Raw genomic sequence first — 19,905 nt, 5'->3', positions numbered from 1 at the left:
ACAGTCCCGCTTTCAAGATGTGCGTCCCGCTGTCCCCCGCGAGGGCAAAAATGTCCCGCTTTCTTAAGAGGAGAGTATAGCTTCGCGATCCTAGCGAAATAGGTATTTAGGAAAGGTATTGCTGTCGCTCGTGCACTCGCCCGCGCCGGGCACCGCACACACACATGCAAGTAGCGTCACGCACACATCGATGGACGCTGCCGCGCCGCCACCGCGCCGCGCCGGTTGGCGAGAAATTGCGACCAAACACGGAGTGTCTTCGTCTTACCTTCATATTATTATTTCTGTGTTGTGCTTGTGAGTTGTGACTTGTGAGCGAAACTTGAAATTATTGAAGATAAATAGAAAGAAGTATGTAAGTAATTAGTGATAATTTCATGTGAGTAAGTATTTTATTATGTAGGTAATTACCTACCTAGTAACGAGTTAGTAGGTAAGTACATAAAATGGATTTTTGATTATTGGAAAATAGACCTTTTGCCGGTTCTTGGACTATCATTTTGTATGTAAGGTTATTTACATCTATATATGCAGTGAATCTAAAAAAACATTATGATAGTTTTGTAAAAATATAAGTTTATAAGTACCTACTAATAAAGTTTCGGGGCTGTTTATAAATCTTGAGTTGTCTTAGTAAGTATTTATTTCTTTTAGCATGAGAAGCAAAAGCAAGGAGTCTAAACTTTCAAGCGAGACACTCGAGCTTATGAGGCAGAGACGCGAATTTCCGTCGGCAGGTGACACTTCGTCAGAACTACGGGTACTCAACAAGCTTATAAAGAAGCTGATACGAAGAGATCTCCGTCGCTCCAACACACGCGCCATAGAAGCAGCAATTGAGCAAAATCGGGGGTCAAAAGTCTTCGTTCAGCAACTTGGGAGAGGCCACTTGACGAAGTTGAGGTCTGCAGATGGTAATATCGTTGCCTCTAAGCCGGAGGTTCTTGCCGAAATCGAAGGTTTTTACGGACAACTTTATGCTTCACACGCGCAGAAGTCTGTGGCTCAGCTCACCGATTCCAGAGCGCCACTAATACGCCACTACACTGACGACATCCCTGACGTCGACATAGGCGAGATTAGGATAGCCCTTGAGCAGCTTAAAAACAACAAGGCTCCGGGTGAAGACGGAATTACTACAGAGCTTCTGAAAGCTGGAGGTATTGCAATCCTCGAACAGCTCCAGAGGCTCTTCAATTCGGTTCTTCACAATGACATTACACCGGAGGCATGGTCTGAGAGCGTCGTGGTATTGTTCTTTAAGAAGGGTGACAAAACCCTTCTGAAGAACTATAGACCGATCTCGCTTTTAAGCCATGTATATGTCGCAGGCAACTGGTTTAATCTCCTGTTTGATTGAACCACTAGCCCGTTCATTGGATGGCGCTGTTCAGTTGTATGACTAGGCCGAACGTTGATTGTACAAGCGTCACAAAACGTCCAACTAGTTAGCTGACTTAAAATCAGTCAGGTGGTGAATAAAACAAATATGGCGTCTAACAGCTAACAGCTGACACAAAAAGCACCTATATTGTTAGTTTTTTGCAAATAAATTAGCTTTAAAGTGCGTTATTCGTGTTAAAATAGTGCTACAACATGGATTTACCTATTATTACGCCGCGGGCGGATAGTTTCAAAGAAAAAAAGTGGCGAAACTGGATAATTATGAACAACAATATGAACAACAACAACAATATAGTACGTTTATTGTTATTGTTTAGTTAATTCGTGAGATAAGAGCTTTGTAACATAGTCTTTTTGTTGACTCTTGTCTGGTGATGTTCACCCTAACCAGACATTACAAAGTTGCTACACTATATCCCATTCAACTCAGTCGGGTGAGCGGCGGTAGCTCAGTCGGGTGAGCGGCGGTAGCTCAGTCGGGCGAGCGGCGGTAGCTCAGTCGGGTAAGCGTCCGCTTCTCACGCCAGAGATGCGGGTTCGATCCCGGCGCTGACATGTACCAATGAGTTCTTTTAACTTAAGTACAATGTATACCATCGCTCTTACGGTGAAGGAAAACATCGTGAGGAAACCTGCATATCTAGATCTAGCACATCTAGATATGTGAACCCACCAACCCGCAGTGGACCAGCGTGGTGGGAAATGGTCCAAGCTTAGGAAGGCAGTTTAGACCTTGGGGATATGCACAAAGGTTCCATTCGAGAGAGCCAGGTGCAGGTACTTACACCCCCACAGAGAATAGAATAGAATAGAATAGAATATCCCATTCAACGACTTCGCTGAATGACGTTCAGTCAAGACGTCGGACGTTACAATCAACGACTTGACGAGTTGTCCTTTAGTCATACAACTGAATAGCGCCATCCAATGAACGGGCTAGTGGTTCAATCAAACAGAAGATTAAACCAGTTGCCTGCGACATATACAAGCTGTTCTCAAGGGTTATCACGAACCGTCTTGCCCAAAAGTTAGACGAGTTTCAGTTTCGAAAAGGCTTTAGTACAATAGACCACATCCACACAGTAAGGCAGATTATACAGAAGACCGAAGAGTATAATCAGCCTTTGTGGACTATGAAAAAGCCTTCGACTCCATCGAGACCTGGGCAGTTTTGGAATCCTTGCAGAGATGCCAAATCGATTGGCGCTATATCGAGGTGTTGAGATGTCTGTACAACGCCGCTACTATGACTGTCCAAGTACAGGACCACAAGACAAGACCTATCCAACTGCAACGTGGAGTGAGACAGGGGGATGTGATATCTCCGAAACTGTTCACCAATGCATTGGAAGATGTCTTTAAGACGTTGGACTGGAAAGGACATGGCAAATGTATAAATGGCGAGTACATGTCACACCTCCGCTTCGCGGACGACATCGTTATTATGGCAGAATCTCTGCAGGAACTCAGCTGGATGCTAAGTGGCCTAAATGCTGCTTCCCGACGTGTAGGCCTCGGTATGAACTTGGACAAGACGAAAGTCATGTACAATGCTCACATCAAACCGGAGCCGGTCGCCGTTGGTGAGGCAACAATCGAAGTTGTGCAAGAATATGTCTACCTCGGGCAGACTATTCGGCTAGGCAGAAGCAACTTCGACAAGGAGGCTGCAAGGCGCATCCAACTGGGTTGGGCTGTTTACGTGAAACTTCGTCACATATTCTCCTCGGCCATTCCTCAGAGCCTGAAGACAAAAGTCTTCAACCAGTGCGTCCTGCCAGTGATGACGTATGGTGCAGAGACGTAGACACTGACGGTAGGACTGGTCCACCGATTTAAAGTCGCTCAGCGTTCTATGGAGAGAGCTATGCTTGGGGTTTCTCTGATGAATCGTATCAGAAATGAGGTTTTCCGTCAGAGGACTAAGGTTACCGACATAGCTGTCAAAATATGCAAGCTGAAGTGGCAGTGGGCTGGTCATATCTGCCGAAGAACCGATAACCGTTGGGGTAGACGAGTTCTCGAGTGGAGACCACGAACAGGCAAACGCAGCGTGGGACGCCCTCCTGCTCGCTGGACTGACGACCTTAGGCGGGTAGCGGGTAGTGGTTGGATGAGGAAGGCCGAGGACCGAGTGTTGTGGCACTCCTTGGGAGAGGCCTATGTCCAGCAGTGGATGATTATTGGCTGATGATGTCTTAGTATACTTACCTAAGTAATTATATCATAGAATACATTTTATTATTCGCTTTTGTGGCCTCAAGTCAATTTATAGTAAGTAAGTAAGTATTATATTTTTATGTAAGTAACTATGTTAGTTTAGATGTAAGTAAATAAAATTTCCTAAGTAACCTAATCCATGTTGAGTGAGGATTAAATATAATATAGTAACTAGTCATTTTTTTGCTTGAAAACCTACTAGTACTTTAAACTTTTCCTATTCACATCTTTTTATATACAGGGTGTCCCAAATTAAAGTGCACATCCAAATTATAGTGACTTAATTTGTTATTCTAAAAAACTTTTGTTTTACGACTTTTGTAAATTCGTGAAAAAAAATCTACTGTCTATAGTAAAAAATCTCATAGCCAACAAAGTTTCTATATGAATTAGCAAAAATAAAATTCGCAAACAATCAAAAGTCTTAAAACAAAAGATGTTTAGAATGACGAGTTGTGTCACTATGATTCGGATGTGCAATTTAACATGGGACATCCTGTGTATATCTATAGATATCGATAACGCAGGTAGTATCCCATCTCTACTATCGACTTCACTATGGACATCCCTATCGTACGTGTGCTTTGCTTCCCCCCCCGACCCTCAATCGTGCGATAGAGAGCACTGCAGCTCGGGACTGACAATAGGTACTTTTCTTGATGAAATTCTGGTTTTGGGAGAAAACGTTTTACACTAACTAAATATCAACCGATCTCTTTGATTTTAGTGTCAATCGCTTCAGCTTAATATATTCTAGGTTTATAGGTTTCGCTTTTTTAAAAAAAATACGTTGTTATTGATCCACAAACGGCTTAATTCAACAAAGTCGCAATCACAAAAAAAACATTATTTGAGGTGCCTATAAGTTTGAATCTATAGAAAATTTTGAAAAAAGGAAAACCTATAAACCTAGTTATTCCTTGTGTCAATAACATATTAAAAAATCATGGAGATTGGATAATATTTAGGGGTAGTAAAACGTTTTCTCTTTTTGTATGGACGAGCAAGTGCTATACTCTACTCTTAAACATACCAAACGATAATTTAAATTACCTACATTTTGTAACTAAATCCCATATTTCCCTTCTTTCTTTTAATCACTTGATACAACTATTTATCTTCTTATCACTTACTCACATAGACTATAGGGATTAATATGAGTCCTAGATCCACCGAGACTCCGCGAGTAACTTCGTTCAGTGACAATCATTGACTCGCTATTGCTCTATCGTGTATAATGAATTTATCTCGCAAACCTACCGATTCCTAACAAAGAAGAAATGCGTTGGAGTACATGTTTTCCAAAAAAGTAAAGTAAGAACTTTAAATTAAACTTAACAAATTATTTAAAAAAATCAAAGTATGATGTTTGAGAATTTTGTAGCGTCTGGTATGAGAACACCCAAAAATTCCGAAACTTTTTTTGCGAATTTAAAACACCGAATATGTACCTAATTTACAAAATATTGAAATAACGATTTTTTAAATATTTATTTATAAAAATCGAAATTAATGTTTAATTGTTTACTAAGTAACATTCGGGGATTCGTGTTTTCGGAATATTAAAACTTTGGGATTCGTTATTTAAACAATTCGATATAATAAAAATCGTACATTTAAAACATCGAAATTATAGCATTCGAAAAAATTACTTTGGTCATTTTAATAAATCTGTTGTTTAAAATTTCGTTTATCAATTGTTCGTAATTTTCGTTATTCGGAAACTTAAAATTTACTAGAACTATGAAATTCATAATTTTAAAAATCGTTATTTCATATTCGTAAAAAAGTAATTCGGATTTATGTAGTGTACCCGTCTGGTATATTTATAAAACATAGTAATTACTTAGGTATCCTAAAATATACCAACTTTAAAAGATTATTAGATAGGTAAATATAAAAAAATGACCGTGATATGAGGTAACTTTGTAGGTACCTACTTGTGGAGTCTATCTTTGGAGTTAAGTATGACGATCTTCAAAATTTTTTATAGGTATTGATGTATGTATGTACGACGAATAATATAATAGATAGGAAGATCTTTATTCTTTGTTTAAAAAAACAACTCAATAATGTTTGGGTTTGGAGGCTAATTAAGTATACTAAAACTTCTATGAACGGCAAAAATAGAGTTCTAGAGTATTCTTTTAATTTTTTTAATTCGATACTGATAATTTTAGATATTTTTCAGATACATACAGAGTGGAATTTATACATTGTCCAGCCGCGTCATATCGCTCCATTCACAGATTTTATAAAATGATTTTATCGGATTCGTGCCGGTCTATTAAATACGATCGATTGACATTGACAGTGGGGGACGTCACTATCTACCCCCTCCCCCACTACCAAACGACCTTGATTTTTATGATAGTGGTCGTAGATTAGACCTTAAGGGAACACGCATAACAGTTCGATTCGAGTGAGCAATTTGCAGGAACTAGCAATCTCACTTAAAATGCCAGAATAATGTAAATAATGAATAATAATGTAATGTAATAACCAGACAGTAATAGTAAAGTCACAATAGTAAAGTCACAATACTCTGTCCTCTGCCTTCCTCATCCAGAAACTACCAGCTAGCTGTCTAAGGTCGTAAGGTCGTCGTCGGGACGGAGGGCGTCCCACGCTACGCTTGCCTGCTCGTGGTCATCAGTCCTAATTTACCCCTTACCCCACCGATAAATAAATGCCCGCTGCCATTTCACCTTGCAAATTTTAAGAGCTATGTCAGTTATTCTAGTTCTCTTACGAAATACCTCATTTATTTCTTCACAGAATTTCTGCGCATACCTATTTCCATAGCACTCAGAGTGAGTTTAAATCATTTACCCATTATCCTGAATTTCAGGAAAATCTATCTGCTAACATTGCTATCTATAGTATGTAGTTTATGAAATTCACTTTATGATCAGTCGCTCACACATCAGAATAAGTTTATTTAGATAACACTGCATATATGTGTCAAGTAGAGTGATAATTTTGCAATTTTCGCACATCGTCGTCAGATACGGTATCTAATCGCTGCCACATTCAACCATTGCGGGCTTGTGAATCAAACCGCAATTACTTATAGTAAATTAATTTATAGTAATAGAGATAGGAATAATACGCTCAAGCGCAAATACCTCTGAAAAAGCACCGCCCGAGCATTATTGTAAACAAAAATAAGATACTTTATTTCAATATCTTTTGAAAATGCCTAAACTATAGGTGAACGCAAAATCATGAAAATCCGGGAGTTGTACATAAATGAATCCCTTCCAAGCTTGAATAGTCGGAAGAGTTTTACTATATAGTACTTTAAAATATTTAAAGTGGCGACTAAACACTTTTGTAGTTTTAACCTTGGCTGATAAATGATAAAATCAAATATCAGTCGGTTGTTTGTGAACAAGTCCAAGTCAAACCACTATTTGCTGACAGAAGTAACGTTTAATTATATCAAGCACAAAGTCATTAAAACCAAAGAAATCTTAATACCGCGATGTACGGTAAGGGATAGTGACATCTGTTGGCACATGAACTAAAAACATTAACATTATATAATTATGACGAACTTAAAACTAAACATTCCGCCCACCAAGAACGCGGTGCCGTTCTTCCATTTACCGCCCACCATGAGGTCAAGGGCGGTTTACATCAATAAACCACTTGATAACATTAAAATTAACAAAATTAAAAACATAAACTTAACTTTCATTGATTGTACATAACTAGTAAACCTATGCATGATACCCAACTTAACTTGCTATCGGTAGTATGCATAATTTTGATGTTGGGCGTTTAATAAGAGATCCATTACATTTTAAGGTTACTACACGAGTTAACTGGTCTGATCCTGGATGTTTCGCAACCACTCTGCCTAATAACCACCGAGCAGGAGGAAGATTATCTTCCTTAATCAAAACAACATCTCCAAGTTTAGGTTCGGGAATGACCTTGGACCATTTGTACCTTTGCATGCAATACACTAAATACTCATTGGACCACCTGCGCCAAAAATTTTGCACCATCCTTTGAGTTAATTGCCACCGTTTCAATGATGATATGTTACATAACTCATAATTGCGTTCAGGAACAATCACCAATGGTTCACCGACTAAAAAGTGGCCTGGTGTGAGCGGTGTGGGGTCCTGGTGATCATCAGACAATGTTGAAAGGGGTCTAGAATTCAGGCACGCCTCTATCTGAGCTAAAGTAGTAGCTAATTCTTCATAAGTCAAAGTTGAGTCACCTATCACTCGCCTTAAATGAAACTTAGTGGATTTCACTCCTGCTTCCCACAGCCCGCCAAAATTCGGTGCATGGGGAGGAATAAAATGCCATGTGACGCTATTATCACTCAACCACTCTTGAATCTCAACTGCTACTGAGGAATTTTCAGCTGAGACTAGCTTGTGGAGTTCCCTAGATGCCCCAACAAAGTTGGTACCGTTGTCGCTCCAAACATCACTGACGTGGCCGCGACGAGCCACTAGTCTCTTAAATCCAGCAATAAACCCTTCAGCTGTTAAATCGCTGATTGCTTCTAAGTGTATAGCTTTAGTTGCCATACATATGAAGACACATATATAGCCCTTGTAGGATCTATTGCCCCGACCCTTGGACATTCGAACGTTGATGGGTCCGGCAAAGTCTACTCCACTGTGTAAAAATGGTCTAGACGGGGTGACTCTGCTTTCTGGTAGTTGACCCATGTATTGAGTCTTTGTTGCTGCTGCATGTCGAACACATTTGACACAATTATGAACGTGAGCTTTTACAAGTTTCTTGGCTGCTACTATCCAATATTTTGTGCGTAAATGATTCAACATAAGAGTGGGTCCTCCATGCAATGTCCTCTTGTGTGCGTCGTCTACCACTAAATTTGTGAAATGACTCTTATGAGGGAGAATAATTGGATGCTTTGCATCATGGTCAAGGCTTGCATTTTGAAGTCTGCCGCCAACTCTCATAATTCCCTTATCATCAAGGAATGGACATAACGATTTAAGTTTTTCCATATCACATATTAGTTGAGACTGCCTAATGCATACATCTAATGCTTCATTTATTTCAGACTTTGTGAGGTGAGACCCGGATATACAGACATATAATTATGACGAACTTAAAACTAAACAGTTTGTTTTATCAGTTAGTATTTTATTTACAAGCAGGCGATTCGATACTTCGCATAGTAATTGCAATTTTAAATCAATTATACGAATTGCGTTACCTTCAGTGATTGACCTACTTTCAGTGGGCAGTCCTGAAGCGACGTATGAAAATTCATTTTTACGCTATTGCATTAACACTTTACAAAAGCCATGTTTTTCATAATTGCAAATTATAAGGTAATGAGGTAGGCACACACCAAGATCAGAATATACAGTGTGTTTGTCTATTGACTATTGAATATTTACTATAGTGACCAACACCAGAGCTGGTCTAGAGCCTGTCAGAATAGCGTCAGTCGCTGACCACCCAGTCTGTGCCTGACGTATACAAAGTTCAATTGAAACGTCACTCGGGGCGGCTCCATTCGGGATTTACTTGGTGAATATTAATTTTCTACAAAATTAGTTTTGTGGTGACTGTTATTGGCAGATAACAATAATATTTAGTTTAGTACAAAATCTTGTCTGTGTTGGGGTCCGCACTAGGTCAGCGTGGTGGACTAGGCCTAAAACCCTTCCTTCATTGGAAGGAGACCCGTGCCCCAGCAGTGGGGACGTGATGGGGTGTGATGGTGAGGATTATTATGAAAGGTTTCTTCCTTTCCCACATAACTTTCACTTCACCTATTTCCACCGATGTTCTCTACTAGAGCTTCACAAACACAAATCAAATATCAGTGAGTCAACTCGTCTAAAATTGGCCCGTGGTTATAATAGACTTGGCCACAGATATCGATTTTGACCTTTGACTCTAGACACAGTTATATCTCTCACTTGCGCCTACATCAATACTAAATGTAGTTATTTTATTTTTAAACCCCTGGCCTATTATTGGGGGTGTTTGATGAATGAATTTACGTCAGTTTACTCAAGACATTACTTTTGAGCGTTGTACGTAAAGAGTAGGATGTTTAGCCGTGTTTGAATACTATTGGTTCATTCATTCGCTTAAGTGTCGAGAGCTTGCTTGGATGTCAAGACAGTAGACACAGACGCACCCTTGTACCTAACACCCTTCTTTTTAGGTCCAGGTTAAAAAATATGTCTGGTAGATTTCTGAATATTCTGGATATGAATATACTTATAATGTATGTATTCTATAAGAGAAATTGCCGTTACTTCATCTTTACAATTGATTATGAAATTGCAACGATAACAACGATACGTGTATATCCTTATCACTGTGAATCTTATACTTTCTATGATTCATTCAATCGATTGACAACGTTATGTTGATCGTAGACGCTAACAATAACATAATTATGACCATGAAAAGCATGACGGTGCATTTTCTGTGCATGCTATTCTGCTGGTACAAACGAGGGTTCTTGATATATTATGATACAAGAAGCAGTTAACGAAAGTTTACTAAACTACAGATCTACAAATCAGTTTTTTGGCATTCTATTTCCTTTTCAATCACTGAAACTTAATTCCTCGTCTTTTGTATAAATCATGCGCCGATTTAACCTCTTTACACCGCTAATTATCAAAAAATTATCACTTTCCCAATCCCAGGGGTCAATACGTGATATACTTCGATGACTTCTTGTTATCTAAGCGTCTTTCCGCAAAAAAATATGCATCTCGAGTGGAAGAAAACTTATTACCTATCAGTCACCTTTAGAACCTGGCTGAAATAAAAACGCGATAAAGGCACACTTGTACTGCTACCGTGAAAAAAAAAAGTCGGCGGCTACAGATAACTTCCAGCCACGTTAACAGATATTGGAGTAAGAGTCTGAATTATTACGAAATGATAAACATTATGGAACGAACCGTGGGATGGATTTCAGCCATATTGTTCCCCATGATGAAATGATTGGCCAGTTGGATAAGCGTAAAAGGCTCAATTGTTTACCTTCAGTTGATGACGACTAAATTCCCAAACACATTGGAACAGGATCATCAAACCTGGACATGCAATTACACAGTCCAGTGTTTACGATAAACCATACAAAAGTAGGCTGCCTAATTTACAGTGCAGTAATGCAGCAAGATAGTACAATTTACCCGGCGTCTAATAATAACTTTCGGTAGGTATTAGTACATAGTATCAGGCGTGACAACATCGTACAGTAAGTGGCCATAGATAACGAATACTTCGGCTTTGTTTAAACTTGCCTGCACGTACTGTGATAAGAGATAACCGAAACGCGAGATATCAAATTAAATAACACCGAATTTATTGTGTGGTGAGCTCTGAGCTTGATCTGTTTTGGGTTTTTACTGTTTTGCCGAAGTTTGAACCAGTTTCATCGGCTATTTATCATAGAATATCATATACAGGATGTTTCAAAAAAGGTAAACTACGCCGAAACCTACGTGTACAGCATGTTTATTTATATACACTTTATTGCACACAAAAAACAATTTTTACATGGAAGCATTTAAAAACATAGCTAATAATTTGCGCACAAAGGCGGACTTATTGCTAAAAAGCAATTTATATCTGTTACTTCACCGATGAGTCTACAACTGCTGCCAATCAGCTTTAAGGCCCAAACCGGTATACCGCTATCTACAGGGCATGATATCACATGACTCTGAATAGGAAATTTAATTACTTAGATCTATAAATGCAGAGTCAGACAATACTAACTTTGTAACGGGTAAAATATAGTACATAGCTGCCGATTAGCTCAAGAGAGTTCAAAGAAACAATACAATATTGACATTGACATTGAAACTTAATTTAAACGATTTTGAATAAAACTAATCACTTCCACGCGTCACTAGTGCAAGGTCAACACTACCCGATTTGCATACAACTCATACTACGTCCACCAACATGGATAATTTGTAAACAACAAGACTTAATACACGACGGAAATTAGAAACCACGGATCGAACTATACGCTTCCAACGAGCCACCCGTCGGAAAGCATAAGGAAGGGTGCTGGGGGTTATTCTATTCTATTCTATTCTATTCTCTGTGGGGGTTTCAGTACCTGCACTTGGCTCTCTCGAATAGAACCTTTGTGCATATGCACAAAGGGGGATATCCCCAAGGTCTAAACTGCCTTCCTAAGCTTGGACCATTTCCCACCACGCTCTGGTCCACTGCGGGTTGGTGGGTTCACATATCTAGATGTGCTAAATCTAGATATGCAGGTTTCCTCACGATGTTTTCTTTCACCGTAAGAGCGATGGTATAGATTGTACTTAAATTCAAAGAACTCATTGGAACATGTCAGCGCCGGGATTCGAACCAGCATCTCTTGCGTGAGAAGCGGGCGCTTACTCGACTGAGCTGCCACCGCTCTCAATGGGGGGTTAATCTATATGACGAAAAATATGTTTCCATATGTAAAACCCTCTAACTGGCATGTTTATTACTATTACTTTTGCTAATTCTAAACTAATAATTCCATGCTGTTGATTTTCCATGCTTCATAAATAGCCACGACTCTTTATCGTTGCATTAAACGTGCCGATTGCACGACAGCTCTCGTTCGTTTGTTTTTCGTCAGTATCCTAACTAATATTATAAATGCGAAAGTAACTGTGTATGTCAGTTACTATTTCACGCCAAAACTACTGAACGGGTTTGAATGAAATTTGGTATACATACGGTCTAGACTACTCTAGACCCTGGGAAAGAAGATAGGCTACTTTTTATCCCGGAATTCTCACGGGAAAACTTTTTAAGGCGAAGTGAAGCGCGCGGGAACAGCTAGTAGAGTAATATAACCGTCCTGTTCCAGTAGATATGTGCTATGCTACGTGCCTACTAATCATATTCATTGGTCCAATAGTAGTGCTGGTAGTAGTTTCACACCTGAGAATATCAAGTTAAGCAGTACTTGAGTATAATATTTAACTTCGTGCTTCGGTACCTTCAGGGGCGTATTTAAAGATTGCGCGCCCTGGGCTCCCGTGCTTCGGTACCTACATATACAGAAGTCAGAAACTGGGCCTCAATGTTGTAGATTACTGTAGAAAATATCAAGATTAAAAGTCTTACCTTAACAGTCCTTCAGTTCGAACCATATATCGAAACGTCTCTGTGATCGTGCTATTGTGTGCGCTCCGTAAAGACTGCATCCGAGTCTGGGGAAGAAAGGAAACTAGTATTAATATTGTTCATCATCAGCCAATAATCATCCACTGCCAAGGAGCGCCGCAACACTCGTTCCTCGGCCTTCCTCATCCAACCACTACCGGCTACCCGCCTAATATTGTTCATCATCAGCTAATGGCTGCGTCAATATTTTGAGTGGCTACCATACCATCGATACTTTAGGGTCAGCGTCCACCTTTCAGCGTACGCAACGGACGCATCGCATTCAATATTCTTTGTAAAGAAATTCACACAAGGGCGTCCACTTCATCGGCATTGCCGACGCCGTTTTTCCATACATTTATGAAAATCCGTCTGGTCCGATACGTATGATACCGATAGGACGCTTACCTTTTATCATCTACAGCAACGTACGAAGTAGAACTTCTAGCTAAGTAGATATCTTCCAGAGATATGAGGGTCACCAAAGTCAGACATAGCGAAATACAGGTATTTGGTCACATTCTCAGAAGATTGTAACGACAAATGATTTTAACTGCGATAAACATACATCATTATCGGAAGGAAGTCACGAATAAAGGCAAATTATCCGTTTACTAACGCTAAACACCACAATTGTGACCCTTTATTAAATTCTATAAACAGCATGATAACCGAGCAAAAAAAAACTCAATAAAAATCAATTTTCCGGTCGGCAGGCGGGTACGCTACAATTTAAAAATATGACTCTACGATACGAGAAAAAAAAATTACAGTTCTGCAAAGGCCTGAAAACGCCATACACAAACACCGGCTTTTTAATCATAGCCGAGCCAACAAGAGCGGGTGTAATTTTCGCTCTGCGTCCCATCTAATACACACCAATTACCTTTACATGACATTGAAAACTCCATATAAAACTGGAAAGACAAACAATCACATCCCATTAGTTTTCCATCAATTACCCGCGATGGAGGGCCACAAAGTCCTGACGCTTCTTCTCTTCGGAGTCCTGGTCGTGTCAGTGTCTGCCATGGACGAGGAGATGGCTGAGCTAGCCAAGATGATCCGAGACAACTGCGGTGCCGAGACCGAAGTGGACATGGGGCTGATCGACCAAGTGAACGGAGGAGCTGACTTGATGCCAGACGGGAAGCTCAAGTGCTACATCAAGTGCGTGATGGAAACAGCCGGGATGATGTCAGAAGGCGAGGTGGATGTTGAAGCAGTACTCGCGCTGCTTCCAGAAGACTTTAAGGCCAAGAATGAGAAGAGTTTGAGGGCGTGCGGGACACAGAAGGGGGCTGATGACTGTGACACGGCGTTTCAGACCCAGGCCTGCTGGCAGAAGGCTAATAAGGCAGATTACTTTTTAGTTTAGGTTTCTGTGTGTAGGTAGGATTGACCTGTATCGTTGTTAGTTTCATTTAACTTCTAGTGTAGTTGTAACTGTGTTACAGTTGGTGTAGTTATTTGTAGTTGTTATTTTAAATAGTAAAAAGTGTAGATTAATTTATTACTTAGACATTTTTTACAATAGTATTTTGCATTAAGGTGCTTCTATTTCATTTAGTATTATAGCAGTAGGTTTTGTGGTAGGTGATTTATTAAACTATTATGCAGGCAGATAAAATTTTGTTGTATTTTTTGCTTCCCTGTCTGTGTTAGGTAGTAGTGGATGACAAAGTCTCGGGACAGTGGTGAGTGACTGGTGTCTGACTGCTACGTTGAAGGTTCAACCTAGCTAGGACAGATATTTTATTAAAGGCACCATAAAAGATATTTGTCCCAGAAGGTTTAATGTTTTGTGTTGTGCCATAATATCTCCGATCTGCCTGCCAAGCATGCGAGCGGTGGTAGCTCAGTCGGGTAAGCGCCCGCTTCTCACGCCAGATATGTGGGTTCGAATCCCGGCGCTGACATGTACCAATGAGTTCTTTTAACTTAAGTACAATGTATACCATCGCTCTTACGGTGAAGGAAAACATCGTGAGGAAACCTGCATATCTAGATTTAGCACTTCTAGATATGTGAACCCACCAACCCGCAGTGGACCAGCATGGTGGGAAATGGTCCAAGCTTAGGAAAGCAGTTTAGACCTTGGGGATATGCACAATGGTTCCACTCGAGAGAGCCAGGTGCAGGTAGTTACACCCCCACAGAGAATAGATATTTGTCCCAGAAGGTTTAATGTTCTGTGTTGTGCCATAATATCTCTGATCTGCCTGCCAAGCATGGGGATTATGGGGTCCAAGAAAGGAGCCATAGCACGTAGCCCCTGGAAAGTCATAGACTGATGCTATGCTCATCCTTTCGCAAGCGTGACAAACCCCAGATAAGCTCTAGTGTTTTTCACCAAGAAATGAAGAACAGATGGATCCCTCCAATCTTGGAGGAGGCTCATGTCCAGCAGAAAACTATTTATTGTTTAAAGTGGGAGTTCTCAAACAGAAAAAAGGAAAGAAGCTTAGCAGGGGCCCATTTGACAAACACCCTTTGATAACAAACTGGTTAGATGGAAAAGGCTTAGAGCAGTTTTGTGTAATATCTAGTAGAGATGCCACGAATATTCGGCAACTATTCGGTATTCGGCCTATTCGGCCAGTTTTTTCAGTATTCGGTATTCGGCCGAATAGTAAGTAGTATTCGGCCGAATACCGAATACTTAAAAAAGTAGCAAATATCTCACAAAAAGGAATAAAAAATCAATTTAATCGAAACATTTAACTATCAAACAATAATTAATTGCGAAAAGCTGAATACAACATCGCGCTTACGACAGTTGCGATTTTCTTCATAAAATATACAATACTTACCTGCTACTGAGACACAGGTATTTTTTAACAAAATATATAAGGTTTGGCTACTGATTCGAGTTGGTACAACTGGTGGTCAACCAGTTATATGGATCGGCCGTAAGATTAAGAAGAACACTTTTTAAATAAAACTTTAACTTATTGAATTATACTGGATCACCTGCCGAATATTCGGTGGCCGAATATTCGGTATTCGGCTGAGAGCGCCGGCCAAATATTCGGTATTCGGTATTCGGCCAAATCACTATTCGTGGCAACACTAATATCTAGCTGCTTATGTTTCACTTAGCAGCATGTCTGTCTGTCTTTTAGTTTACCACCAAAACAAAATAATATAGTTTTTTAGATGGATATAATACCTTTAACTGCCAGTATATTTGTATCTGACCATGTTGCTATGTAGGAATGGACATATACATCTTATGTGTGTACACTGTATACCTAAATATCAATTCTGTTAATATCAGTAAGCATGTGGGCACACTCTGGTTTGATACATTTGTGTGATATACAAACTATAAACTCATTAATCATCCAAATATTAGCTTAACAATATTGTGACACAGTGACAGTATACACAAATAAATAAAAACAATAATTAGCAAATGAGTAAGATGACCCTTAATTATTATAGTTACAAAACATAATTATAATACTTGTACAACAATATTTACATATAAACTAGATGGAATGTCAAAAGGCTCGACAAGTTATACCCCACTTCTACTACCTCTTATTTTTAATTCTTTATAAACCACACTATGTAATACGTATATCTCAATTCTCATTAGATACACACATCTGATTGATGGGGCATGCATTTATCTGGGTTAATACAGAAGCCATAATTTTCACTCTGTGTTGCAGTGCATCCCGTCTGGAGTCTTCATGTGAGCAGTCAATTTGTTGATGCTCAAAGAACCAAGAGTTAACCCCTAATCAGCCATAGACTATAACCAGTTGAGTTAATGTAGAAAACTGATGAAATAATTTGAGTAGACACGGCCGTTTAAGGGTTAAATTAAGTGTTAACGTGGAGCACTGGAAAACCTGTCAAGAGCCTAAAGAGATAGGATTGCTGATCACCCCAACAAGCTGGCTACTGACCTCACCAGTTGTATTCCAATAAGAAGGTTGAAAAGAAAGCACATTTGGGACGGTCTAGGACCAATTGAATAAGGAGGCAACCCAACGATGGGAGGGAGTGCCTAAAACGCCATAAAAACACACAAAACAACTGCTTATGGTCACTCAAGACCGATTGCATGTTACAGTGCCTACAAAAAAAAAAAAAAAACGTGGAGCACTTAACTTCTACTGAAATATGCTGCAGAGGTTTAGAACAGCATAGGACCGCTGATGAATTGATGATGATACAGAGTTTACGGTACTAAGGGTGCTTTTCCACCAGAGATGTGCTATGCTACGATGCTATGGATGCGTTTGATATCCACCAATCATATTATTGGTGCACATTAGCACTGGTGGAAACGGATTCAACTAAGATATGTTTTTTGTATGGAATGATGCGTGCTATGGATGTGTGCTATGGATGCGTGCTATGGATATGTGCTATGGACCATCGCGAGTGGTGTAGCTATGTATGTGCAGAGCAGACAGTATGCCCGCGTTTTTCACTGAAAGTAGACATGCCATCGTGGAAGCAAAATGTTATTTTGTATCAGCTACTTCGCGGCGGCGCATCTTCGTAGCGCATCTTCCTCGCACAGCTACCTAGCGTAGTATTGGTGGAAACGGTCACATATTTTCGTAGCGTAGATATCACATCTTCGCAGCATAGCTGCATATCACATCTCTGGTGGAAAAGCACCCTTAAAATAAACATGCATAATGATAATCAATAGAGTTTACTTTAAATATGTATAGGGTGTCCAGTAGATAGTGGATCAACAGAAGGGGGTTAAATTATTCTATGACTTTTTGATGGATGGATGAATAGTTTTTTTTATGGTTAAGTGACTTTACTATGGAGGACCAATTTTAAATAAGTAAATTTCTGAAATTCATCAAATAATAATTATATTGAGCCTCTGAGTCAACCCCATTTTATTTGTCCACTATTTACAGGATACCCTGTATAAATAGGTACTCAGGCATTGAACAAAGTTAGCATGTTCATAGTAGTAATTGCTATTACATAAAAGGATATCAAATTATAGCAAAAACTTGTAAGCAAGGTCACATGTGGAAAAACATTGAGTCATGTCAGTTATAAGAGTTTCTTAGCATTATACATGATGCCCTGGGTTATTATCAGAAATATTATGAAATAAATGTAGCATACAAACTATTTTCCTTTTGTTTTGATCAAATTATGAGAATGATATTGAAACTTATTATTTTTCCTAGTAGGATGTCTTTATACCTGGAATTCCAATTTTACGTATTTATTATTGTTTTGCAAATCATTTAGCACTATCCGTTAGTATAAATGACGGTAAAAAGGTATAATTACTCCAATTTATCCTACGATTTTAACAACAACAATAAGTGACAGGAAAGCAAGATCATCCTGCCGAAATGGAAACTTAATATTATTATTGTAATTTAAGAGAAATTGCAGTGCTAGTTCTATCTTTGACCTAGTCTTTACATAATCCCGAATAGGATTTTGTGAAATTGGTGGCGTAATCCTACGGCTGTCAAATATTTTGAGGTTATGTCGAGCAGGAAAATAGTAATTTACGGCCGACTCTCGCCTGGGTTCAAGGTCTTACCTTTACGGAGTCCAGCGGGTACATGATGCAGTGCTCCATGATCCCCGCTATGGCTCCAGCAGTCATGTGTGTGACTGAACTTTGGGTTGGAAGGGTTTCATAGTCTTCAAAGTTCATAATACTAACTAATACTGACACTTAGCACAAAATAAACACAGGTTCAGGATGTAAGCGGCGGTGCAACTGAATTTTACCTAATCCGCAATATCATTTTCACTGCACTATTTTCGTATCAAAGTCATCAGAAAATTTTAAATAAAAATTTTTCAACACAACTCGCGAGCGCACACGAGAAATTGCGAATCGTTCAATTTTTTTCTGATTATATTTTGACGTTTCGGTTTCGTTCATTCACCGTTCAAAAACACAGGCTAAAGCTGCGATCACGTTTTCCACACTAGAAAATATTGAGTCATGCTATTGGGCGTTAAGTCATTGTTCTGAGTGCCACCATATTGCGTATTATTGAAAACGGGCGTCTTGTTAGGACATTAGGAGTTTTGAAACGCGCGCCTTTGAAAAATATTACCCGCTATACCACAAAGCGCGCTTCAAACGCTCTATAAAAACTTAATAATACCTATATTATGTCTCGGACTCGGAGGAGTGCATGTTTCAACCAATCCAATAAGAGAAACAATGAATAAAAGTGGCCCCCATTACATAGACCAAATGAAACCCAGATAACTTTTCGCCGCTAAACGTCCGCCATTTTCTTAATTTATCTTTATCTGCGATCAATATGAATTTGGTAACTTGTAGGAACCTATAGGTATCTTACTTTGCAAAGGAAGTTAAAATAAAACGCTAACACATGAAATGCAGATTTTTATTACTTCAAAAAGCATAGTTTAAAATCACTGACATGAACAAAATAATATTAAAACCAGCGCCCACACCACTTTCAGTTCTTCCATACCAATGCGTTTATCCACTAACATTATGTGTTACCCACACATACAGAAGCTAACTAATAGCTAATAAAACATCAGCAAAATATCAGTTTGTAACGCCATCTTTTGACAACTTCCCATTGACTGTTCTATTTTTATCTTTTAATTTACTGATGTAAATTATAATCTTTCACATGGTTACACAATAATAAAATGTTTTTTTTTTACAAACTAATAATTATATATAATAGATCACTTGAAAATCTTGAAATTGAAAAGGTATTTTTTCGTCAAACTTAAGAAGATGACTGTGGCTCCCTCTTGTATCATTGCAGCATCATTTAAGCGTTACATAATATTATGTAGATAGACAGGTATGTTACAAAATAAATTATATACAAATCTACTACTATTTTGGCTACAAAGCTGCCACAGAAATCAAAAGTATTGATGGCCAAAAATCAGGTAATTATTTTCATCAGGTATGCTATACTTCGAATGTATACAGAATATCAAAGCATCCTTAGCAATCAAGAAGCCATGATAATGACGAACGAACGATAACTTTACGATAAGTTTTAGAAATGATTTTATATTCTGTAATCTATTCAACTATGGGGACAGAAACGGAGCCAGCATAATTATAGATGGCAGCACATCTGTTCTAACGTT

General features: G+C 39.0%; 2 protein-coding genes across 2 annotated transcripts in view; one reads left to right on the top strand and one right to left on the bottom strand.

The window, feature by feature from the left end:
- LOC105398363 (mitoferrin-1) overlaps positions 1-18,673 on the bottom strand; it is a 38,357-nt gene extending 19,684 nt beyond the window's left edge. The window contains exons 1-2 of the mRNA XM_048630517.1: positions 18,341-18,673; positions 12,751-12,836 (exon numbers count right to left, since the gene is read on the bottom strand). Of these exons, the coding sequence (XP_048486474.1) occupies positions 12,751-12,836; positions 18,341-18,457 (203 nt within the window). The 5' untranslated portion in view covers positions 18,458-18,673. The remainder of the gene's footprint in view (positions 1-12,750; positions 12,837-18,340) is intronic.
- Positions 13,735-14,419, top strand: LOC105398362 (general odorant-binding protein 69a). Its single transcript, XM_011570439.3, has one exon. The coding sequence runs from the start codon at positions 13,757-13,759 to the stop codon at positions 14,165-14,167; it is 411 nt and encodes a 136-aa protein (XP_011568741.2). The 5' UTR covers positions 13,735-13,756; the 3' UTR covers positions 14,168-14,419.
- Positions 18,674-19,905: the final 1,232 nt, after the last annotated feature.

Source organism: Plutella xylostella, chromosome 26, assembly GCF_932276165.1.
Source record: "Plutella xylostella chromosome 26, ilPluXylo3.1, whole genome shotgun sequence".
NCBI classification, from domain to species: Eukaryota; Metazoa; Arthropoda; class Insecta; order Lepidoptera; family Plutellidae; genus Plutella; species Plutella xylostella.
Note: the sequence above shows the minus strand (reverse complement) of the source record. Positions and strands in the feature narration are given on the sequence as shown.